Genomic DNA, 26010 nt, shown 5'->3' with positions numbered 1-26010 from the left:
TGGTTATACAAGTTGTATGTATAACTAAAACAAAAATTTCAAAATTATTAACTTACCTCTTGTATATTTTTGTGCACCGAATCCTTCGATTACATGACCATGAATAAAAGTCACATCGATATTTTCCAATGATGCAAACGATAATTGTCAATAATATCCATTTTTAATGATATTCATTAAATAAATAATTATTTCAACGACGTCATCGTTTGCTATTAGATCATTGAAAAATATTGCGACGTATGCATTTATCTCTCCGGTACTGCGGCGAACCCATTCATATGCGATATATGAACGGGCGCTCGCACATACACGCTAATTAATATGGCTAATTATGTAACTCATGGCCGCTTTTTTAAAATATATATATCGACGATCGTTCGAGTCTTTATTGCGCGCTGTGGACACTTAAGCTAGGCGTAAGCTAAATTACTTTGTACGTTGTTCTCGTTTGTGTGGCACGGACCTCGTCAAACGGACGTTTCCGCATTAGTATCCTTCCTGCAACAGAGCGACAATTGCGATTATTCCCTGTCCGATCGAGCGATCGCGAGAGATACGGAGAAGATTAGCGATAGAGACAATCGTTGCGATTTACAGATGTTCACCATAAATGCTTACCTCCTCACTGATGGTTCGATAGCCGTCAATAGGGTAAGCGGATCACAGAAAAGATACAGTTATGTTAGAATGTTCCAACGCCACCTTTCGCGTGCAAACAGCAAGAAGAAACGGAAAACCAAAGAAACCAGAATGAATGAATTAAAAAACGAGCGTTACGAGAAAAATTGCGCTAGAAAATAAATCGCTATAACTTAAGTATATTATAGATCGCTGCCGATCCTTTCTATATACGTTGGATGTGACGTATTTGTACTGTCTTTTTGTAAATTATTTTATATCTCATTGTGGAAAGTAGAAACTTCTCGGATATAATCGTTTATATAAAGGTTTCTATTTTTATTCAAACGTGACAACGTGTATTATTTTATTTAGTATGACTTTTCTAACGTACTTAATTATTAATGTTCATCATGATATATGTAACATCATTTTTTATTAATTATGTAGATTATAAATAGCTATATAGAGAGATTATTTAAAATCACATTTACTTCATGTTAAAATATTCCAATTTGTTGAAATAACAGGAAATTTTTTTTTCCAGTATGCACGAGATAAATAACACTCTTATATTATTAAATTTTTAAAAGACGATAGTATTTCTCTATGCAAAAAAGCTATATATATAGAAAGAAGGTAATTCTAAATACTTTCATATTTGATTCATGCATCAAATCCATCGTACATAAAAGCTAAATCTTTCACCATTTACTTAAAAAAAAAACACCCGATATACTGATTAATAAATAAATCTCTCAAAAACAACATGATGTACTTACTCGGTCTCAGTGATGGTCTGCTCGTAATGTTGCTGCTGCTGCTGCTGTTGCCTGAGCGCCGCCAGTTCGTTACTATGTTGTAGATCGTGGGTCAACGAGCTCGATAATATCCTCCCGCTCATCGGCAGAATATACTCGGGGGTGTCCTCCAGCACCGTCGGGGTGCCCATTTTACCGCGTTTGAGACTACCGTATCTCTCGGAACCGCTGAGATTGTCGTGCTGCGAGCCATGCAGACTCTGACCTCGCTTCAGGCTGCCATAGCGCTGCTCGGAACCGCTCAGATTCTCGTGATTCGAGTTCTGCGAATGATGGCTCATGCTGGATGCTAAGATACGCGACGACATGGACAACATGTATGGTGTGGGTGACACTGTATGATCCTCTTCAGCGGTGTACGGGAATAGATATTTCTCGCCCAGATGGTGCACCTTCTCCTCGCCTTCTGAATAATTTTCATCGGGCTGATTCTTCTGCGGCGAACTCATCTCTGGATACGGCAGCGGATTTGGACTCGAAGTCTTATTCGAGGCCATCTCGTTGTCTGACATGGTGCCGCCGGACCATTGGCTGCCACGCACGTCCATAACTACAAAGAACATTGTTTATCAAATGTTTATCAATTTTCCTTTGTAAAAAGTTATATAGAGCTCTTCTTGTAATATTTTCGAATAACTATTGTATATAAATAAATAAATAAATAAATATATATATATATATATATATATATATATATATATATTATAATATAAATGAATTAATCTCACCATTTGATGATAAATATGCTTCCGGCAGTTGGGAGCTCCATCGAGGGGCGTAGATAGGTTTGATGTTGGGGAACAGTTCGGCATTTGAGCAAAGTATATTCAAATGTTCGGCCGGATTGGTATGAATGTTGGGCAGGTAGCTATGGGCGACATGTTGCTGCGTAGATACTCCCATGTTTCTGTGAGACCTTGATGTGACGTCGTCCTCATCGGAGCTATGCGAGCTGGCGAGATCCAGGCTTCTTCCGCCTCCTTCGGCTTGAGAGCCGTCCGAGTCTGATTCCGATTCTCTGCGCTGGCTTCTCACCTCCGTAGAATCCGCTATAATATTGGCGTGAAATTATATGATGTGCAATATTATTTTTGTTTAATTTAAATTATTAATTAAAAAAAAATTAATTTTTTTATAACGTTAATAAAACTACCTTGTCGAGTATGTAGCGCTGATCGATGACTCCTGGACGAAAGATACGGATCTCGATCGCTGTTGTAGTTGCTCGTTGATGTTGACGTATGTCTCAAGTGTGTATCGCTACGATAAGGACTTGAGCCCGTTTTATTTGTACTTCTTGAAGTCGTGCTGCTCGTGGACACGCCGACATGGACTCTCCTGCATGCGGATTCAGCTCCGCTGTAGGTCGAAGAATAAGCCAATGCCGAACGCTGAAATATTATCATAATTCATTACATGTTTATTTAATTTTTATGAATCTTGAAATTATTTTAATAATTAATCTATAAGCAGAATTTTAAGAAAGTTATTTTTTTCAAATATTTCTAAACTATATTTGAGATTTTTTCCATCTTCTTTTAAAATATAAAACAAGGCAAGGCTTTGAATCTACATACCGAGTGACCATTTACATTTTGACTGCTACTTCCGTTACCCATACTTCCTTCCAGCAAAGGTGTCTTTTTGCCAATACATCTTAATAAACTCTGATATAAATTTCTCCTCACTCTGCCATTGATAAAACAGTAGCCGATCAGGCTGAATGCTGCGTGAACCACGATAGTAACACTTAGCAAATACGATAGAGTTGGCGAGTTCTCGGATGCATTGAGAACTGCCAGGGTCCATGTCGATCCTAATAAGGGCAACGATGCTACGGAGAGCCATAAAAGCGTTCGTAAATTTCCAAAACCCATAATGTGCTCCTTTAAAGTAAAAGCTGCGCGGATGCACATCACGAGAATGCAGAAGTTCACCAACACGGCTGCGCAAACAGGTCCTATTAGTGACCAAATCACGGTCTCGTAGATGGATAGCCAGCAACTAGAATAGCAAGCAAAAATTTATGTGTTTAAAATCACATTAAAAAGAAATCAATTTTATTTTAGTTTAAGTTAACTTACAAATAGAAATTTCCGTATTGATCTGCTCTGACGCCAATGGTGAGTCCAACAATGACAGCCGGTAGACCATATCCCATGGTGTAGTAAAATCTCATCTGACCGTGATTCACATCTCTCATCTCTGTCAGCATCCGATAGAGATGAACAGAATCTACGAGAGTCCAGGCGAAAGTACTCAACCAAGCGTAATGTAGTCCTATCGCTGTCAGTTTGCATGGGAACTCGTTAGAAATCAAAGGACCCCTGGCTTTGAGCGCGATCAAGTACAGAACTTCTGCGACGAAAACGCACAACACCAAATTCTTGTGAATACTGTTGGAATTGGTACCTCCGCCACGGATTAATGCCAAGATCAGGAGGGCGGATAATAATAGTGGCAGCGCGAGTATAAACGCGCTGTAGCTAGTCACGTCCTCCAACAAGGATGGCTCGGGAACATATTCCAGATCGAGGACATCCGTCAGTATGGCAAAGGAGGACAATTGCAAACAGGAACAATTCACGATGGTACCGAATGACAAAGAATTGTCTTCAATTTCCGTCGTGCAGCCCATTCGGCTCCATTCACCGACTCTGAAATTCATCAATTAAAATAAATTATTTTGTGTCAGCTTTCATACAAAATTTTTGTCAAGATAAAATGAAATAAAATTAATTATTATATTAAATTAGTTAAATTATTAAATATTTTAAAATCATTAAAATTATTAAATAAAGATAATAATTTTAAAATTATTTAATATAAATTGTAATTTTTCTTGATCTATCTCTGCATATAAAAATTTAATTAACTTTTCTTACCCTCTCGCCGTGCTCCAATGGACACACTGTGGATTTGTTCTAGTCTTAAAATCGTCGTTCTCGTTGAGCCAAAGTCGAACTTGAACCGGCGACTGCAAAGGGATTCCGGTCAAGGATTCGTAACCGTTGTCCGAAGGAACCAATACCGAGACGGTCATTACAGGCGAACCAACTGCTACTTCTACACCCCATCTAACTGCGACCGAATCGTCGAATCTGTGATATTAAATATCATTAAGAAATTATCCATTTTATTAATTCTGCTCGAAATGCAAAATTTCAAGGAAAATTTGTACAGACTTGTAAAATTGTATAAAATTTATACAGAATGTAATATACGGAATTATTTATATCAATATAATTGTTATAATTATGTATAATATAAGAGATTAAAATTATTTTATAAACGTACCTTTGAGGCAAAAGAGCACCGAGTTCTTTGTACTGTACGTAACTCAGTACGGCTTTTCGATTGCTCAGGCTGTTCTTGACATTCAGCTCGCCCTGCACGATAGGTTTGATTCCCAGAGTATTGAGCGGCACTTGAATCTTTGAGTACGGGTCGAATCTATTCGGATCAGCCATATAATTGTTGTACTTCGGGAAACTGACGGATGGACCAAAGTGCGCCGATGAACTAAGAAAAGCAGAGGTATCGGGCAGAATGACCTTTCGGTCGGCTTCCGAAGGCCTCGCCGTTGATAAAGCGGGATCTTCCTTATATTCGGCGGTCTCATAGCCGAAGAGGCTCTCCGATGTTATGATGTCTAGACCCAGTACTGAAATATGACGGCATATATTTAACAATAAATAAATGTTTTTAAATTAAATCTATTCTTTTTATCAAATAATATAAAGTATATTTTTTGTATAAAAATTATATAAATCTTACTATCTTCATATTATTTAATTAAAATTATTACAAACTAGTTTATATGTTAGATGATCAAAAATAGTTCAAAATTATTTTTAAATAAAAAATTTCACTATTTAATTTTAAAAATAATAAATATACAGTTTATCAAAATTTAATAACAAATTCTTTTAATAATTAAATTAAGAAAAAACAAGTCACTCACCAACGTTGCTATCGACTACTTCAAAAGGACTGGTGAAAGTATCGTGTTGCGATGCCGTTAGAGTCTTCAGGTAATTCGCCATAGCGTTCAGAATTTTGTCGGGACTATCTCCGTTGAGTTCTCCTATCTTCTCCCATTTCTCCTTGTATTTGGATTTCAGAATCGCTCCAGCTATGCCAATCAGATGGGAGACATAATCCTTATCCTGACTGTGAGTTAAATTTAACCCCACCAGGCTTTCTTCGTAACGTAGCAACGTCACCAGCAAAGATTCCGCTACCAGAAGATCCGCTCCGTACATATCCCTGGTGATATTCACCGCTCGGTGAACATCCTTCGCCATCTTTACGGCTACATAAGTGTTTAACGTGAGATCCTTGGTCTCCAAGGCCGCAAGCTGATGTCGTTGTTCAACAAAAGCCTCCGAGGTGCAGTTAAAGAGATCAGGTGATTGCCAGCCGCCTAATTTGTCATCACATGATCTCGAAGCTTTGCCTTCAGCAGTGCCGGGACAGTCCTCAATGGCTGTCATTCCAAAGAGAGTTCGCGGCCACCACAGACCATCCGAATATGATCTGGGACAGCCGTCGTAGACTACCTCGCATCCCCTCAGAGTTACCTAAAACATATTAATAAATATAAATATTAATTAATATAATATAATGTTGATATTTATATTATATTCTTTTATAGAAAGATATTCTATTTTATTTGATAAGATGATGCATTATATATAATTAAAACGTATTTCATCTATCAATTTTATAATTAGTTTTATCTTTTCAATTTATCTGGGAAATTTATCTTAAAGATGTTATAACGCTGACTCTAAAATATAATTTTATATACGCTGTTATATATTTTGCTCACCTCGGCATAAGGATTCGGGCAGTCGGTGCACGCTCGACCGATCACTCCGGTTCGGCAGCGACATTGACCGGTCTCGCTGTCGCAACGTGGCCCGAAGCTGCCAATCACGTAGCACTCGCAAGGTATACATTCTTTGCGCCCGGTCGGCTGATAATGATTCTCCTTACAGTAACATTCGCCGGTGGTTTTGTTGCAGGCCGGATCGTAGCCTTTAGTTTCGTCGCAGTGGCATGGGCCACATACCGGCGTGCCCCACCACGTTGCTGGACAGGGCTGATCGGCTTTGATATCGCAATAATTGCCTGTGTACTCGGATGACGTACAATCGCAACGATAACCATGATTGGACATAGTTACGTCCTTCAAGCAGACGCCAGTTTGCTTGCACGGATGCAGGTCGCACACGGGCTCGCACTTGGGCCCAACGTAACCAGCGGCGCAAACGCATTCGCTGGACTGCCAACGGGATTGGCAGATTGTAGTTTCTGGATCGCAATTGATTTCGCATTTGGATTTCGATGGGCAACCGACGGTCACGTTCTGTTTCACTGTCGGGCGGTGGAGTAGACTCTGGTTCGACCCAACCCGAATGTTCTGCAAGCAACCGTACAAAGGTTTCAATTGAGTGTCGATAGTCTGGTCGGGGCTGCCTACGAGTATTCGTCCGACGTAAAGACCCTGCAGTTTGGCGGGTAGAGGCAGAGTTGTTGGTCGATCCCTGTAATCGATATCTAGGGACACGTGGCCGGTCTGCCAGAGGACTTCTATTCGATGCCATTCGCCATCGGCGACGGTGCCGGTAGTACCAATTACGTCCGCGCCGTCTAATGAGATTATCAGCTTCCCATCTCGCACCTCGAGTAGCACTGAGCTGTTCTGCCCGATTTGCACGTTCATAACGAACGTCTGTCGTTCTCGGGTTCGGAGACTCAGGGCGGTTAGCCAAGGCAACTGAATTGGTCGGAGCAGTGGGTTGAAGCTGAGTATACCATGCCCATGAAACATCCATGGTTGGCCGACCTCCTCGGCGCAGGTTGGGCCAGCGAACGCGTCCTCGCATTCGCAAAGAAAACCTGCCCATACTTCGCGGCATTTTCCATTATTTCTGCACAAAAAACGATCATTCAAGCACAATGTAAATCATTCTTGTTAGTCTTAATTTCATTGCGATAAAATATTTCAACCTGGATTCAAGTCATCTTAAACTGTAGATATACATATATACGAACAAATTAACAATTTTTTGGTGAATAAGTTCTAGATAATTTGAATAATAAAATAAAAAAATAGAATTAAATGAAAATTTTATTGTCAACAATAAGAATCTTATAAAAAAGTTTTTAGTTGTGATACTATAATTATTTACGGGAAAACAATGTCTAAAACCATGACGAAAAGAGAGAAAGGAAAATTCTTTCAAACATCAAACTATCAATTATTTGAAGCAGTCATTTATAATGGAAAGATGGAAAGAAAAATAATATATTAAAAAGAAACCTGTGGTTCATGACCACTTACCGTTGATAAAATTGTTGCAGAAAATCAAAATTATCCATAAAAAGATAAAAAGCCGAAAACTTCAATTGTTAAATTATTATAAGTCAAAGAAGCAGCGCAATTATAATACCTGTAGCAAAAATAAAAATAAACGAGACAGAGATTCAGATAAAATAAATGTGAAAATAAAATATCAAGCAGTATAAATAATTCAGTTTACTTACTTATAGTCAGTGCCATTTCTTTTTTACTTTACACATTACAAATTAAACGACAAACACATTAGGATATTATAATTTTTACATAATAAAATATCCGCAAGGAAAGCGAAAGACGCAGGCAGACATATCTACCTGCGCTTCCGGAACTCTCGCTATGAAAACTAAGTCAATAATCAGAAAGAAGACAGTCAGAAAACAGTCATAGCCAAACCATATATAAATAGTAAACACAAAAACCGTAAACATATAACAGCGCGAAAAGAATAATAGATATGTTTTCTTCAGTTATTATAAATATGACATTGCTTTAGCAGCAGTAAATTTGAAAACTAACATGTATTTTTTTATATCTATAATATCATATTATAAAATTGTTCTATATATTTAATTCTTTTAATATTTTTTTCACATTACCTTGACTTGTTCGATTACAAAATTATTTTATTCATTTTTGTTCAAAATTTATAATTATTATAAAGATGACTTGAGAATCCATGTTAAAACATTTCTAATTATATTAATATTATAAGATTAATTTTACATATATAAGATTAACAGAAGATGCATTTTATATTAGCTTATTCTCTACATCTTTAATTTTACTCCTCAAAAAATTAATTTTAACAATATTATAATTGTGTAATAAAGCTTTATCTTCTTAATTTATTTCAAGCAAATAAACTTTTTCTTTTTTAATTTACCCACCAAAAAATAGTATCAAATATGTAAAAATTTTACCTTATAATAATTTCTGATAATCTTTTTCAATGAAAGAAATCAAACATTTCTAAAAAAAAATTTACTGAAACATGTTGAAATAAAAGTTGATATTGATCTCTTAAATCTTAATTTTGCAAATTCTTGCGAATGCTAAATTTTTTGTCAATTATTACCTGCAGGGCGATGAGGCGCAAAAGGCGGTCTTCTCAGGACAACCGGCATGGGTCCCGTTATCAGCCACGAAGGAGTTCAAGTCGACGAAAATGTGGTCGATATAAAAATCACTGATACATCCGACATAGTCTTTGTTGCGAATTTGAAAATCGGATGGGATCGCCGGTAAACCGCCAAGTTGCAATGGTCCAGTTAGATCCAGAAATCTATGGCAGGTCTCGGTGACCAGTCCGCAGCGTTCTTCAAGAATTCTCTCGCTCCTGTCGGCGCAGTTCCATCTCGGTCCCAGCCTCTCGCCATGTTCCAAAGCGAGTGCGATGTCACAATCGTCCAGGGACACTGTCACCGTTCGATTGATGTAGGAGACCTCGACTTCGTGCCATCGTCCATCCGAGACTCCACCGAGAACGCCCGCCGTGGCTCGGGTCACTTCGTCACCCAGAGAGAAGCTAAATTGTACCTGCGAGTCCACGATTTCCAGGGCGATAAAGTCATGCCGTTCGTTGTACCTGCCATTATAGAGTAAGAGACCGTCGGTCAACTCAGTAGCAAATTTTAGTCTGAGATGGAGACGATGACGTTGTTTAAGAGAGGCAAAAGTGAGAAACGTCGCCGGACCAAAACTGCGCGCTCTAAGCTCGCAGAATGGTGTCACGTTCTCTACCGCGGTTACGGGACAATCCTCGCAAATAAAATCGTCGGTATTTTTAAGAACGGTGCATTGAGAGCCGCCCTTGCAGAGGCCAGGTGTCAAGCAAACGTCATGGTCCAACGAGATCTCGCAGTTCTTGCCGGTGAAGTCAGGCATGCAGATACACGAGTATCCGTTTTCTCGTCTGTGACAAGTGCCACCGTTCGCGCACGGATTCGAGTAGCATAGGTTTACTTCGGTGTCGCACATATAGGCTTCGCGACTGCCAGTAAAGCCGCGGCCACATCTGCAGGCGAATGTCGTCACCGGATAGATGGGTCGGAAAAGAACTGTATCGCTGCTGGCAAAACCGGAAGCGTTGCCAAATTTCAATACCGTCAGACACTCTTCGAAATTTAGACAAGGTTCTCTAACGCAAAGATTGTCATCGAAGGGCAAAACTGTGACCGTCGCCAGTCTTGCCAAGATACCGCGATTTAGATAAACTCGTTCTTGAAGAAACTGTGGACTGTAAAACTCGTCAAACGTGCCGGGCTCCACTCTGCGCGCCGAAAAACTCACGTTCAGGATCTTGGCGTTCACGTTTGCGTCTTCCTGAATGCTGAAAAGAAAAATGTTTTCACGAGGGCACGGAATGATGGCTGCCAGACCGTCCAGGAAGTAACCCAAAAGAGGACTAAGAAACGCCTCAACTGTCATATCGTCCAGTCTCACTGTAATAGAGTTCAACAGCATTTCATCGGTGATCAAACGCACCGACAATGTCATCATGGCCTTCGCCTCATTGATGCCGTCCGTCACAGCAACCTCCATGGTTGCCACTCGCGGCACATTGGTGTTAAGCTGCGGCGACAGCCGGATCTCTCCTGAGGTTTTGTTGAGATCAATCAGATTCGCGTTGTTACCGGTAAGGATGCTATAAACAAGATTGTCAGTAACATCGGCATCCATCGCCGGTATACGGCCAATCGGCGCGGTCGGAAAGAAATCTTTAAAGTTATTGAAAATAATCTGGAAATCCTTGAGCACTGGCGCATTATCGTTCACGTCGGTCACTAGAATCTGCACCAGTGCATCGGAGCGCAGTGGCGGCGATGCGGCGCGCACCACAAGTTCGAATCTTTTCTTTGGCGATTCATAGTCCAGTTCTTCGAGAGTAATAAGCTCTGCCCGATCGGCTCCCTGTCGGATATTCAGGGCAAAGCTGTTAGAATCCTCACCCCCGATAATGCTGTACTGTACCACCGCGTTTAGACCCTCGTCCGGATCGTGGGCATAAATTTCGCCGACGGTTGAACCGATCGGCGAATTCTCGGCGATATAAAGAACAATTTTGTCATTTTCGAAGGCAGGCGGCGAATCATTGATGTCTTCGATTTTGACGATGACCGGAACGACGGATGAAAGCGCGGGTGAACCGCGATCTATGGCAGCAGCTTTTAAAGCATAACGAGCCACCGATTCTCGGTCCAGCGGCTTCGAGGTTCTAATGATACCTGTCGTAGAGTCAATTGCAAATGCGCCATCGCCGTCGTCCTCTAAAGCATACCTCACCTGTATTGGAAACATGTATTGGATTCATTAAAAACACAAAAAAAACAATAATAAATAATTTATTTAATCATAATTTAAAAAAAATTATACTTACCCGACCATTGAGATCAGTATCCGCATCAGTCGCCGCAATCCTCAGCACGCTGGTACCCACTAAAACATCTTCAGGAACTGATCCGTGATATTGAGGAGCCTCGAAAACCGGCGCATTATCGTTCACATCCGTAACAGAAATCTCCACATCAGTGGTATCCGACAACGGTGGTATCCCACCATCTCTAGCAGTCACTGTCAATAAATACGAAGGTACTAGTTCGCGATCGAGTGCTTTAGTTGTCGTGATTGCTCCGGTCTGTGGATTGATGGTGAACTCGTTGATTGCTTGTTCGCCATTATCAGTGGCCAGGCTATAAGTGATCTGAGCGTTCTTGCCGACGTCAGAATCGGTGGCGCTGACTACCAAGACGGTCACGCCGACCGGCGCATCTTCGAATACCGAGACTGAGTACGGCGCGTTCTCGAACACTGGCGAGAAATTGTTGGCATCCGACACATTAACGTAGACCAAAGCAGTATCGGTGCGACCACCACTATCCGAAGCTGTCACCGTCAGCACAAATCGTTTTTCCTGCTTGTAATCAAGCGGCTGAGCAACGGTGATGAGGCCGCGGCCGTTTTGCGACGCGATGGAAAAGCGTCCGCGCGTGTTGCCGCCCGTAATCTCGTAGTGGATCCTAGCGTCTTCGTCCGGATCGGTGGCAGTCACCGAGGCGACCGGAGTGCCCGGCGGATCGTCTTCGGATATTACGGCCTCATAGTTCTTCGGCTCGAAATACGGATCGTTATCGTTTACATCGGTCACCGTAAGAATGACCGTTGCGCTCGCGGATTTTGGTTCCTCGCCAGAATCCGCCGCAATTACTATAAATTGGTATCTAAAATAAAAAAAACTTCGTGTCACAAAATTTATAAAAGGATTTGTTTTTATTGAAATTTATAATATATGATATAAATTTATAATATATAATAAATTATTTTTCGTTTTCATTTACTAGTTTTGAATTATACGCTAGTTTTTTATATTATAATCTTTTCATCTCTGACTAAGTGTTTACAATCTATTACTGTAATCAACTAGAGAAATTAATACCTTGAGCATTGTTCGCGATCCAACTGCTTCGTCGTATAAATCCATCCAGTCTCTGTGTTAACGGTGATGGGAAAGTTTTCTGTAGAAGCGCCAGTAAAGTCGCGCGCACCGATGTTATATTTGATAAGCGCGTTGTTACCCTCGTCAGCATCGTACGCCTGCACCCTTAGGACCGAATAACCTATCGGCACATTTTCCGACACTGATTCTTGAAAGTGGCTCGTGTAGAATCGCGGTGCATTGTCGTTCACGTCTCTGATCATCACCAACAACTGAGTAGTATTGGATCGAGCGGGCGACCCGCCGTCCTGAGCGCGTATGACAATTTTGTAGTTCCGGATAGATTCGTAGTCGAGCGGTTTGACCAAAACGATGTCGCCGCTCATCGAGTCGATGGAAAATGTGTTCTGCGTGTTACCGCCAATGATGGCATAGCGGACAGCCGCATTAGCGCCGGCGTCCGCATCCGTCGCCCGGATATGAGCCACCACTGGATTAGTCGTATAGTCCAGATCCTCCGACACGGACGCCGAATATGTGCGTTCAGTGAATTGCGGATAATTGTCATTGTCATCCAGCACGTGTACCACTAGAGTCGCATTCGCGCTTCGTCGCGTCAAAGGTGGTGTCGCTTGATCCGTGACGCTGAGCACTACTGTATAGACTTCGGTCATCTCGCGATCGAGTGCGGTCCGCGTAGTGACCACGCCGGATCTGAAAATAGATGAAGATTATATTATTTTTGTTCTGTCTAGATGTGATTTAAATGAAACTAAATTTGAGGCTTGATCTTATAAGAAATTTTATTGTAAAATCTTCTATATGAATAAATATTATATCTGATATTTGAACATCTGCTGACCTAGAATCGATTCTGAAAGTTGCCGCGTCTTCCGTATGCGTGGTAGTACCACCTGCCGTAACAGAAACGATAGAATACTCCACTTCGGCGTTTCTGCCGGTGTCCTGATCTGTGGCTTTGACTGTAACCACGGTAGAGCCCACAGGAACACCCTCTCGTATCGACGCATCGTATTCCGACCACTCAAAACTGGGCGTGTGATCGTTCGCGTCTAATACATTGACCTGAAGAGTCGTCGTGCCTGTTCGCGGTGGGAAGGAATCGTCTACTGCCAGTACCTATAAAAAATATGGCAATTTGTTTATGCAATTTATATATTCCTTGTGTTAAAGTTATCTTCTTTGACTTTGTGATTATGATACATACCCGGAAATAGTGCACGTCGACGTTCTCTCTGTCCAGCCTGGCACGAGTCGTCACTTTTCCGGTCACTGGATCTAGAGCTAATAGCGCCTGCGACCTCGCGTCAATCAGTGAGTTCATCGAATATCGTACGGCGCCGTTTTCGGGGTCTCTAGCTCTTACTGAAGTCACGTACACTCCCGGATCTTTTTCCTCTTCTACCGCGGCGACATAGAAAGATTGTTCGAAGTATGGTGACTGATTCTTCAGCTCTCGCCTCACCCTTCTACCCAAATCGGTGTCGTCCAGTTGACGGTGATGGAACACAATCTTCAACCGATGCTCGGCATCAGTCAGACGCGAATCACCGGTACAACGCAGGATCATGCTGACTGAAACTTTCCACAATGGATCCACCAAGCATTGCTCGGTGGCGGAGACCAGATCTCCGGCGGCGCCTTCCACGAGAAATCTGGGATCCGCCACTCCGCCCCATCTGGTTTCGCATTCCTTCAGAGCCGTCTGCGGTAGAAAATCGCGAAGAGCTGCTACTAGTTGAGACGTCCGCAGACACACTTCGGTAAACCTGTTGATGTAATTAAATCTTTATTTATAAATTTTAAGTTAAAGCGCCTTTTCGATATATCTTGACTGCAAATTATTCTATTTTGCAAATTTTCAATCAGAAAAGAAATTTTCATAGCTTTAATTGTTATAATTAATATATTTATGTGCATACAATGATAAAAAAATCATATCTATATCTATCTTAAATCAATTATTAAAACTATAATTATTATATTTACGATCATTACTGATTACTCTATTTTCAGAATGATTTCCTTTTTGCCGTAAAATCTCTTTATATAAATATATAATCTCACATCGTATCTATATCTCGAAGCGAACCAATTAAGCTCGAATATTACAAATCACTAACTCAAATGACGTTTACATTTCCTTTATCTAAGACTGAAATCTAATCCAACCTGTCGGTGCTGGGCATCGCGTAAGAGGCCAGAGTCTCCGCCATCCAGCCTCTGGTGGCTGCCAGGTCGCGATTTTCCCCGCCGCATCCGGTGATCAGGATTCTCAACGGTAGGCTGTAATAGTCGATGGTGGGCCTACCGAGGCGGGAGCTCGTCGAATCGACGTAGAAGGTGAAGACGCGCGGGTACTGGAGTCCGTCGCAGCTCAGCGTCCTCGCCAGAGTCACGCGACCCGTGTGCGGATGCACCTTGAGGAGTTTTCGGGCAAACCAGGCGGTGCGCTCGCTCGAAGCCTCGTATTTCCGCCGACCCCCCAATTGCGGCACCCCAGCCTCAAAGACGAGGGCGCCGACAGGCGTGCTGGACGGTAACACCGCCAGGTAGCTGTCGCCCAGCGCCCAGATGGTTGTCAGAATCAGCAACGTCCATCCCCACTGCGCCATCCTGGCCGCTCGCACTTAATCCGCGCGGTCCTGCAATCTGTTATGTCCTCTCCCTGACGCGCGTCTCGTTGCGTCAGGATCCATCTACGGAATGATAAATCGACGTCAAATTTTTGTCAAGGAGAGATCAATGAATTTAAATTCGCTAGAAAATTTATCATCGCAATTAAGATCGCAATAAAATCATAAAAGTAGCGATCTTGTTTTTCTTAGCTATAATTATTTACTTTATGAATTGAATGCTTTTCGATGATGAGAATATATTAGAGCAACGTCACTATCAAAAATACAAAAAATGAGAAAAAACATAAGATAATTAAAAAAAAAAAAATTAATTTAAGTAATAAAACAGTATATTCTTTCTAAAAATTATAGTTGGAATATAAAATTCAATTTTTCAAGACAAAGCGTGTCCATATAACTTAAAAAATAAATAACTTAAAGTAAAATTAAAGATTATATTTTATTTGGTCAGCTCTCCATTAATATAAAGCTTCATTAATAACAATCTTGATTAGAATAACGATTAATTTCCAATTAAGAATTCAACTTGCTTGCTGAATTGCGGTACTAATACAGTCATCGTTGGAACAAGAAAAGTCTCAATTGGCTTGGAATAAAGAAGATAAATTTCTCATTTTATTAGGAGGACGAGGGCAATCTTCTCACTTCTTTAAAATAAGCAGCTTCGAGATGACAGTTCTTCGAACTCCTCAAAGCGTTGAAAAATATCGACAATAAAAATAAGAATGCAGGAGAGATGACAGTAATCGGGAGGGGCGACTGGGGAAGCATGTAATCCCACGTGGATCTCTCTTCTCGTTTTCTCTCTTCTCGCGTTCTCTTCTCAACTCGACCCGAGAAAATATATATAAAGACACGAGATTGAGAATCTCGTTCTTTCTTTCGCTTCGCAGAGTTAATCGCTCTCTCGATCGAGTACCCGTGTAATCGTCGCTGTACAAACGGTGATTTTCAAAATGCACGAGTTTCTCCCCTTCTCGTGTCTTGAGAATAGCGACCTTTCCTCCTCACCGCGGTGCGTAAAACGTGGGAAACGAACTACTTCCGGCCGTGCCCTCGGCGCGAAGAAGGCGCTGAAAACATCAGCGCTCGTCGTCGTCATCGTCGTCGTGAGTGAGATTCGTTGACCTCCCCCATTCGCGTTACACGCGTGCTCACTCACGCGCTTACATCGCCACGAGTGTACACACAACTTCCCTCGATCGCGTTTCTTCACGCTCGGCTTCCGCGCGCGATCGCGAGAAAGCGATCGTGAGCAACGGGATCCCGAGAAGAAACTCGCAAAAATTTCTCCGATTAGAAAAACCGTAAGCGAGAAAGAGAGAGAGAGAGAGAGAGAGAGAGAGAGAGAAAGAGAGAGATTTCTGTTAATACAATTCGAATTCTCCATTAAGTGCGTCAGCCTATTAATTAAGCATCGTATCATTATAAGCCTCATTTATTCTCGTCATACTACATATGGTCCAATTCTTCAATGTAATGTTCGAGCTAAGTACAATTGCTAATGGGCGTCCTTGACATCTAACTTTGCGGAACAATGGCGGGTAAATATGCAGGAATGCGACATCCGCTGTCACGCTCCGGAGGAACGGAAGATCTCTATCTGCGATTTATCGTGACCCTCGTTGCACATCTGCCTGCTTACATATGCAAGACACATCTTATTCTATTCTTTTAGAAACATGATTCCTTTGATGAAAATGGCAGGATAATTATAACTTTCTCAACAATTTTCTTGTTTCAGAAAAGGATTTCTCTCTCATTACGATTCTTTGCTTTGATAAAATTAACTTTAAATTTTCAATAAATAAAAAAGATCATTAAGATTGTCTCGTAAAGCATGCCAAACTGTGAATTTTCGGCAAAATAAATATGACATCTCCACATCTCGCATCGCCCATTTTGACGCTGATAAAACTCGATCTCCTATATATTCATATCGAAAATGTAAACTTTAAGTAATGCGGCTCGATATCAGCACAAATGTATAAATTCTGAGAAGGATATCAAAATTATATCTTGTTATTTTCGTCTCGTTCTACCGTCGTAGATAACAAGAAATTAAATTTAACATTTCAGCGATTCGACTTTGGAACCGTTCAATTTCGGAGCAAAAATAAAAAAAAAATCTCCACTCGTTGCGACGAAAAAATTCGGCGAGAGAATCGAACGCGAGAGAGAGAAAAAGAAACGGAAAAGAAATCGAGGAAGGTGCCGTTAGATTTTTTGATTGCGGCGTTTAAGATGTCTCAATCAGAAGAGATTTGACGTAAGACTTCCAAACGAGGAGAAGCGCCCGTCGACGTTCGCACAATAAATACGAGCAGGTTGATTCATGTACTCGACGAGGCTCCCGAGACTCGATTCTATATCGCGTCTCTCAATCCATGACTCCGGTAACAGGTATGTATTGGCAAACCGCATCTCGAATCGATTTGCCGCTACTGAGTACCGATGTTAACGCGACGATTTTTTAAGCACGCGGTGACGAGAAAACGACGATTCGCCGTTTAAGACGATTGGATTTATTGATCCGCAAACTGGACATGAAATTAAGAAATTTGTGAGAGCTTTTGCATAATGTAATTTTTCCCATATAATATATCCATAAAAAATTTGATTAATTATATTAAGTTAATATAATATTTACAAGAGTCACGATTATGAATTTGTATTTAATTGTGGATAATCTACGTCTCTTAAAAAATAGAGATTATTTTTATAATTGTATGAATCAGCGACTTTGTAAAATATACACAAGTAACAAGTAATCTCTTTCTTATGAAATCGCGGCTTTAAGACGATTTGGAAATAAGCCCCTCTCCAACTGTCAACTCAATCTCAACGTCGAATTACGCCGTCGACTAATCTCTCTATTGAACGCCGTTAAATCCAAACGTGAGCGCGAGAGAGAATATTCAAATGGCGAAACTGCGCGTGCAAGAAACTCGCGTGTAAGCGGAGAAACTTTAGTCCGCGCGGCGATGCATTACCACGAGATCCAAGATGCATCCGCGGTGGCATATCCTCCGCACCGCGCGGAGGATTATTCCGCTTGGCCGATCCCCCGAGATCGCGGCGGCAAGAGAATCGACCGTTCGTGCCGAGGGCCCGATATTTACCTCGTACAACAAGTCCAACCAATCGTCCTCTTCGTCGCCCGAGGGCATCTAGCCCGATCCGGTTCTCGCCGATCCCGCACGAACCAATCGAACCCGGGGCCCCCGTCGCGACGGCCGGGGCGGCTTTTATTCCGCGGGAGATGAGATGGAGAGAAGAGACGGAGAGCAACAGAAACGCTACGTTAAATTGTACGCTCGGTGATTCGAATTTTCCGCTTGAAAATCGAGAAATTTTCAGCTAATATTTATTTATTTATTTTGTTAATATTAACATAAATTTAAAATCGAGAAGAATGTCATCGCTCACAGATAAAAGATTTTGATAATTAGCAATTATTCAGATAAAAGCAAATTTTCTTAACCAGCGACAAGGGGAAGGAGATAAAACTGTAACATTATATAAGCCTCGTTTATCTAAATTACGGTTACCTGCGCCAACACCGGTGTTATTAATTTTTCCGCTCGATTTTCGAGAAGCTTTCAATTTCTCGCATCTACTGTGGTTATCTCTCGAGAAGCGTTTCGACTAAAGGCTTCTTGATAATGTTATCTGCGTGAAATGTTATGGAAATTTCTCGCGGCTTTCAGGCGAGAGTTACCTTTCATCCGCTCCTTTTATCTAATTTTAAAGTCTAATAGTTACATTGATGCGCAACAGAGATTCCATTTGTTATATACAGGGTGAGATCAAACTTTCCGGCCAGACTTTGAGATTTTATACAGGAAATTTAATTCTAAACAAAAAGATTTCTATAAACACAGATCAAAGAATGCTTCCTTAAAAAGTTAGCGTCCAAAAATCTCTGAAATCATGATTCCGGAAACTTTTTGTTCAAAATTAAATTTCCTATAAAATCTCAAAGTCTGGCTGGAATGTTTAGATCCACTCTGTATAATTCGATATATTCCAATAATAATTTCACAATCAAAAACAAAATTATTTCGATGAATAAATTGTTCTTAAGATAATGAAGGAACTCTCTAGTGTTTTAGGACAAAATGTACGCGTAAAATTATCTTAATAGCGAGAGCAAGTTTTTTCAGGTCGTCCTGAAGGACGCGTCGCTATGAAACTGACTGGTCCATTAACTATTAATTATTTTGAGTGGGGAGTCATCTCGCCGTGGAATCCGGTCCCGACAATTATCTCGTGCGTCTTTCCTCACGGACGAAATTTTCAGGGCCCTACGAAGGCCCCGAAATACTTGTATCGATGCCGGACGCTGTTTGGGTAAATCAACCGCAACCTGTTATCTCGAATAAGACTACTGACGAAAGAAACGGCATGATTTCACTGTTTTAATAGAGACGTATAAACGGGTGACCGTCCTTACGGATGTTTATGCGATTGCTGGAATTGAAAACTACCGAAGATACTCGGCCTATAAGAGCTCATAAAAGCTTTCGACATCCTTCTCTAATCGACTTCTTCGATTAACTAGACTTTTATTACGGAATTCATAAATTTTAGTTTTTCTTCAAAATATTGTACGTCTACATTTTAATTCTTATCTTTCATTCATCGAATAACTTGGGAATATATTTTATAAAAATAGTTATTTTAAATGTTTTTTTTTTTTATCTAAATATTGAAAACTATCGAATTTCCGCTTCTGAAAATCTTATCGGCATTCTTTAATTAGTTACTTTTTAATAGCTGAAAACAGAGTCTTAAGTTAACTAAACTTTTACGAGAATATCTTTACGGAGAATAAAGTTACAAAATTAATTCGAATATCAAATTAAAAAATCATATATAATAATAAAAGTCATGTCATGGAAAAATTTTGCAAATTACCAAAAGAATATTTTAATCTTATAAAAATAATATTAAAAAATATTGTCGTCGTTATATACTCAAAATATTATTAAATCTTTGCTTCTTAAAATTTTGTATTTTTCTACCATTTCTTTTTAAAGCAGCATCCTCTATATACGAGACATCCTGCAGAGAATACAAATCATCTATTTGTACGTATATGAAACTGAGAACGTATCAACAGCTATTACACGAAGAACCTTGATGGAGAAACCCCGCTGTCGCTATGATTCCGAAGGAATCAATTCTCATTCCGTTACGCGGGAGAAAAAAGAGTGAGAGGCAAGATAGTAAAAGATACAGTTTGCCACATCCGATATCGGCTCTATGACGAAAATTCATCGAAACGATCGCAGATTTATGAATCGAAATGCCTTTCGCCGAGGAATGCGATGCGGAAACGAGGCGTCGTATCTTCTCGGAGGAACAACCCTCCTCTCGTGTATCACGAACCTCGCGTTCCTCGATTAACGATATTCTCGCAAAAGACACGAACGCACGCCCTCCCCGAATCGAAATTTCATCGTTATACATCCCAAGTAATATACCTTTTCGTGGCGAACGCGATCCGACGTGCAGGCCTTCGTTCGGCTCGCATGCCGAACGGGCTCGGGCTCGTAGGCCCGCATCTCATTACAGTTACTAGTATATGCGAGTGAAACGAGCGGGCAGGCAAGGTAAGAATCGACCCGGTGATTATTTCAACGAAAAAAAAGTCTCGGGCGACTCTGATGAATCGCCAGAGGCGTCCTCCTGGCGGCTGGTGTCAGCGACTCTTTCCTCTTCGCCTTCTTCGTCTCATCTCGTTCGTTTGCCCTTCTCTCTTTCTCTCTCTCTCTCTCTCTCTCTCTCTCTTTTTCTATTTTTCTTCTTCTGCCAACTTTCTTCTGCAACCACCGGCTGGGCTGGTCCGATAAACGCGAACACGCGAGGGACGGGCAGCTATTACAATAACCGGTGTAGGTACGCGGTTCCTGCTCAAGGTTGCGACGAGAGGAGACGGGCGAGCGATCCTCCGAGGAGAGGAGAGGAGAGGAGAGGAGAGGAGAGAAGAGGAGAGGAGACTCTCGAGGATTTCCATTCTTTCGAAGGTCCTCCTTGGGCGAGCGAGTTTACGCGAGCGAGTGGAGCGCGCGATGCTGAAGGGAAAAAGGTGAACGTCTTGGGAGCATCATATGCATAATCCGATGCGCTGCTGCACTTGACGCGCCACTCGTGTGTCATGAGGAATGCGCATATTAGTTCTCTGGAATTTGCCTCGGAGAATTTGATGTACGTTGATTTTAAATTAGAACGGAGTTTTATATATAACGCCGAGAAAGGGACAAGAAAAAGTGTGATGGTTCTCAAAGTCAAGCTCGATATATTTTATTCCGTACAAATACGTGAGTCTCCTTAGATTTTATCTCTCATTCCGATTCTGATCGATATAAGAAATCTGCGAGCGAGAAGAAAAAAGTAAAAAGGTTCTCCCGAGAGAGAAACAGTCACGCGAATGAGCGTATCAAATACGCATTTATTCTTGTACCGTGTAAATCAATTTTAATCGCCTTTTTTTCATTTTTTACGAGTCGAATAATTTGTCGTCAAATGGTTGCGTGTATAAATATTTATTATAATTTAAATTATATTAAATTATTTATTCTAATTTAAATTTAAATTTAAATTTAAATTATATTAACTATCCGAATATTTTTTGCGATTATCCTTTTTCTTCGCATTCGGATTCACTTTGTGGCTTTAATTAAAGCAGAATCACATCGCGGGGATTTTCTAGCTGCGATCAATCGGCTTCCAACAGCGAAGTTAACTCGCCGACACTGCTGAACGTTGCTCCGCTCATCGTCATAGTAGAAGACGCGCGAACGACAGCGAGGAAAAAGGGGGCAAGGTGAAAAAGAACGATGTGCTCGAGAGGCATGCGATGAGCGAATATTCGCGTTCGCGATGACGTGATTATACACGGAGAGATCTCTTTATTCCTTCCGCGACGGCCACAATGCGCACCGTTATTCGCGCGAACGCGAAACCATATTCGCGTAACGGTGAGGTCGAAGAAAAGGGAGACAAAGAGAAAATATATTCCGCGGTATTCCGTTTCGCTTCTCGCGTAGGTAGCCGGATAGAAAATAGGCACGTCATTGCGGATTTACCTGGGTATAGAATGAATCGCGATGTCTCCCGAGAAATACACGCATCGATCACGATCGGAGTAACACTCGAACAGCTGTTCTTCTCTTTTTCTCCATGACATTTCATCACAAAATATATGCACTTCAAGAATTATTTCTTAAATATAATTACTCATAAAAAAATACTTATTTATATACAAAAAGATATTTATATCTCGCTTTTTTCCTAATCAAACTCATTGGAATTAAAAATTAATTGGAATTTATGGAAGATATATGTAACGTATCTTTCCAATATGTACGCGCATGACAGCGGGTGAAGAGGATTTTTATATTTCTTCGAGGAAGAGAAACTGGTTTTTTGTTTATTAAGCCAGCTATTAAGAACCCGATGATTTTTCCGATCAGATTGACAAGATCTATATAGGATTATTGTGTACGATTTCGATCCGTATCTCGAAAGGCTCGCGGAGCGATCTTTCCTACGGTCGAAAGGGCCTTGCGGGTTCCCAAAGCGCCGCGCATCGTAACGAAGATGCCGGGCGTGGATAAGGATTCAACGGAAGAGAGCCCTCGATTTTATGGAACCTGTTCCCACCGTGAGTATCCGTGCGCGTCCCCTCGCACCAACGGGTTTACTTGGACGACGTTATGCGTGTACACTTTATGCTCCTGAGCGCGGAACCTGCTCGTAAATTAACGTCGTTCGCTCGTATAACGACCGACTGGATCGGGAAATCCGAAAATCCGACGAGTGTCTTAATTAAAGATCCAGCACATATCAACACGCGGCACCACGCGACAAAATCTCATAAATGAATTCAAGATTAGAGTATAAACTTTTAGAGAAAAATAGACTTTTCTTCCCTCAAAGAACATATCAAAAAAGATCAATACTTGTCTAACAAATAATTTTTTTAATAAGATTTAACAGTCAAATATTATTACAGATTTATATCAAACAGAAATTTATTAGAGTAAAGTCTATTTTGAATCAATTGAGAAACATGATTTATTGTATGTTAATTATATCCTGTTTCTTATTATTACTAATATCGACTGCTTATTTTATTATTACTACTATCAAGATAACAGTTTTCTTATCTGTTCTCTCTTTTTGTTTCTCATATATATAAAAATAAGATTATGTAAATATATAATATATAAGTATTTATTATATTATAATATATTATAATATATAAATATAAATATATACACATAAATAGAAGAATTAAAAATATAAACATCCCCCACATTAATGTAAAATCAATCTTATAATAAATAAATAAAATAAAAACGAGTGAGAAGATGTCTCTCGCGCCTGTACGAGAATCGACGAAACTTTCGTAACAAGGGCTGACGCCGCGTCGGACGCCGCGATGCGAGATAAAAGGGGGCGAGAAAGAGAGAGGTCAGCAGCCGCCCCCTTTCGCTTCGCTCGTTTTCTCTCTCTCGGATAAGGGGTGAGTGACTCACGTTCCGCCGGCCTCGACGTCGGGACGCGAACGCCAACCCTCCAAATATTGATTCGCTCGCCCGAGGAACGCACGCGTCGGTCGCAACGCGTGTCATGTATCGGCAAGGCTTTCTCCGCGACGTTTTCGTTGCAGCACCCTTCGTTTTAGGTCTTCCACGAGTCGAATTTCCCTCGGGAGACGTAGCGCGTCTCTTATTCTCGAAGGGAAATCTTCTCGCGAAAACGCTTTACAGTTTTTTCTCCTTTTTCAAAATTAAAAGGAGATTTCGAGTTAATTAAAAGAACGGCAGCAGAAATGGAGTAAGTTGATAGTTGTAGCTATTTTTCAAATACAATTCGTATTTTAAGATAATATTTATTCCATTATGTAAAAAAATCAGCGATATATCTCATTAAATGCATCGCTATTTTTTTATCGCTCAGATGTGGAGTTTACTTAGAGATAAGCCTAAGTAAAATTTAAATGTCTAAAATTTGTGTAAAGTACGTTTTTATATTTTTTCAACGCATCATTTATTATTTGTTAAGATAAATGTAATCAGTTAGTTATACATGCATAAAAAAAAGCTTTTCTTTCTGAATGATGGAAACTGAATAATAAAAAATTATATAAGTGCCATGAAATTTGTTTCTTTGTAATGAGATTCGCAAAAACAAAATAACAAAATACCTTTTCCTCTCTTCTTAGATATTTATCAAGTAAAAAAATTATCTTTTTTTTAGCTACATTCTTTCATTGTTTAATTACATTTTCAATTTTTAACTTTAACTAGAACATGATAATAAACAATGCATTTGTCAACTTCAAATTCATTAAAATAGTAAAAATAACAACAAACAACAAAAGAGAAGAGCTTAAAAATAACCTTCCAAATTTTTATATCTCTATTTTTCATATTTTATAAAAAAATAGGTTAAATTTCTCGCATATTTTCTCCTGACGCGGTTTGCGCGATTCTTTAATATTTTTCTACAGCCCGCCTTACAATCAGATTTGATTGATACACAGTGACATATTATCGATTGACAGCGCGGGTGTTTTTTCTCATCGGCGGAGGAGACGCGCTGAAGGAGACTCTTTCGCGACCGGATAATGAGCCGGAGATTCATTATCCGGTACGGCGTCAATGGCAATTAAAAAGCTCGCTTTTCCCGTGGGAAAGCGTCGACACAGTCGAGAGGGGAAAGAAGCGACGCAAGCAGAAGAAGAGGAAGAAGCTTTGCATGCATACATGACGCGCAAGAGGAGGAAGAAGAACGCGGTTCGCAGAGGTCACTCACCGTCTCACCAAGGTCGCCGGCGAATCCGTCACATTTCTCTTTCTCTCTCTCTCTCTCTTTCTTTCTCTTGCAAATCCACGATATCACAATTGATTCCTCGATGTGTCACACACCGGCACACTCTCCGCGGTATATTTGAAAGGAGCGCGAGTTACTCCGGCGTGGCGCGAAATAAAAAAATCAGTCACCGAAAAATTCGCGCCACGCTGCGCGAAACGTACCCTCTCACGTCGGCGTCGCGACTGCCGTCGTGCGTCCCCGTCGCCGATCGCGCGCCACCACACGTGCGCGTCGCTCGTCACCACACGTGCGCGACGCGCTCGCTCGACTACACGCGCACGTGAGCGGGCGAGCCGCGCGCTCACACCTGTACGCAGACGGTGACGTATACGTGACATCTGGAAACCCTTCTGCTTTTATTATCGATTTTTTTTTTAATGATTTCTAAATATGTATATATAATTATATAAGCTATGTTTATTATAGAGAGAGTGATTCATAAAATTATGTTCGAACATTTCATTAGAACGTTCAAATTATATTTGTTCTTTTATGTTGGTGCATTCCTTTCTTCTTTTCTACTTGTTATAATATATTATAAAATTTTATGAAACTTTTACATTTCATTAATTTCGTAATTCTAATTAAATTTATAATTTTGTATTAGTGTAATTAATCTGATCTTAATATCTATCTATTTGCATCCAATTATATATGTATATATCAAATATATAAATTATGCAATTATAGCTATAACTTATTTAATTAATTATTTTTTAATTTTCTTCTATGCGAAATTTTCTCATCGCGAGTCTGATGGAGCCCAGTTTAATCTCGGCCCTGTCTGCGCGTTTATTCATTCGCATACATGTGCGTCGCGACGCGACTGTAACCGCCAGAGGACGACTACCTGTTCGGCGCGTCTCGTCGACTTTAATCAGTGATACGTTGCAATAGAAATGAGGCGAATCAAATCGCGCGAGAGGACAAAGGAGAGATTTAATTGTCAAGATATCTGACGTAGAAAATTAAAAAATGACAATGTTTCATGAAATTGCTTTAAATTGATCGAAAAAATCCGCGAATGAAGTTTGTATATCTGTAATTTTGTGACACCCTATATAAGTGAATTCTATTATCTGTGTATAGGTGTGCGCGAAGACACCTGCCGTTTTTTTTACACACATACATGTCGGTCTTGCCGCTTGTTTTGTGGGAACGAATGATTTGGAAATTTAGAAATATCGTTTCAGAACGAGTGTTGATTGATACGCA

At 40.5% G+C, this 26010-nt stretch overlaps 1 protein-coding gene across 3 annotated transcripts; it reads right to left on the bottom strand.

Moving 5' to 3' along the window:
• Positions 1-103: 103 nt before the first annotated feature.
• Positions 104-24949, bottom strand: LOC126853087 (protocadherin-like wing polarity protein stan). Of its 3 annotated transcripts, XR_007687907.1 has the most exons (18): positions 24736-24949; positions 14438-14964; positions 13473-14034; positions 13107-13384; positions 12245-12958; positions 11189-12029; positions 8888-11094; positions 6277-7381; positions 5407-6025; positions 4740-5106; positions 4328-4543; positions 3527-4099; positions 3020-3446; positions 2596-2833; positions 2171-2491; positions 1404-1992; positions 622-705; positions 104-501 (listed from the first exon to the last, which is right to left on the bottom strand). XR_007687907.1 is itself a non-coding variant. In XM_050598512.1 (17 exons), exons 2-17 carry the CDS (start codon positions 14878-14880, stop codon positions 681-683), a joined length of 9525 nt encoding a protein of 3174 aa, XP_050454469.1. In that variant the 5' UTR covers positions 14881-14964; positions 24736-24949; the 3' UTR covers positions 104-680. The 3 variants fall into 3 exon arrangements, 2 of the variants coding, with proteins under 2 accessions (XP_050454469.1, XP_050454468.1); XM_050598512.1 differs by having other exon boundaries at positions 104-705; XM_050598511.1 differs by lacking the exon at positions 622-705.
• Positions 24950-26010: the final 1061 nt, after the last annotated feature.

The sequence above is a fragment of the Cataglyphis hispanica genome, chromosome 11, assembly GCF_021464435.1.
Source record: "Cataglyphis hispanica isolate Lineage 1 chromosome 11, ULB_Chis1_1.0, whole genome shotgun sequence".
Classification (NCBI taxonomy): domain Eukaryota; kingdom Metazoa; phylum Arthropoda; class Insecta; order Hymenoptera; family Formicidae; genus Cataglyphis; species Cataglyphis hispanica.
Note: the sequence above shows the minus strand (reverse complement) of the source record. Positions and strands in the feature narration are given on the sequence as shown.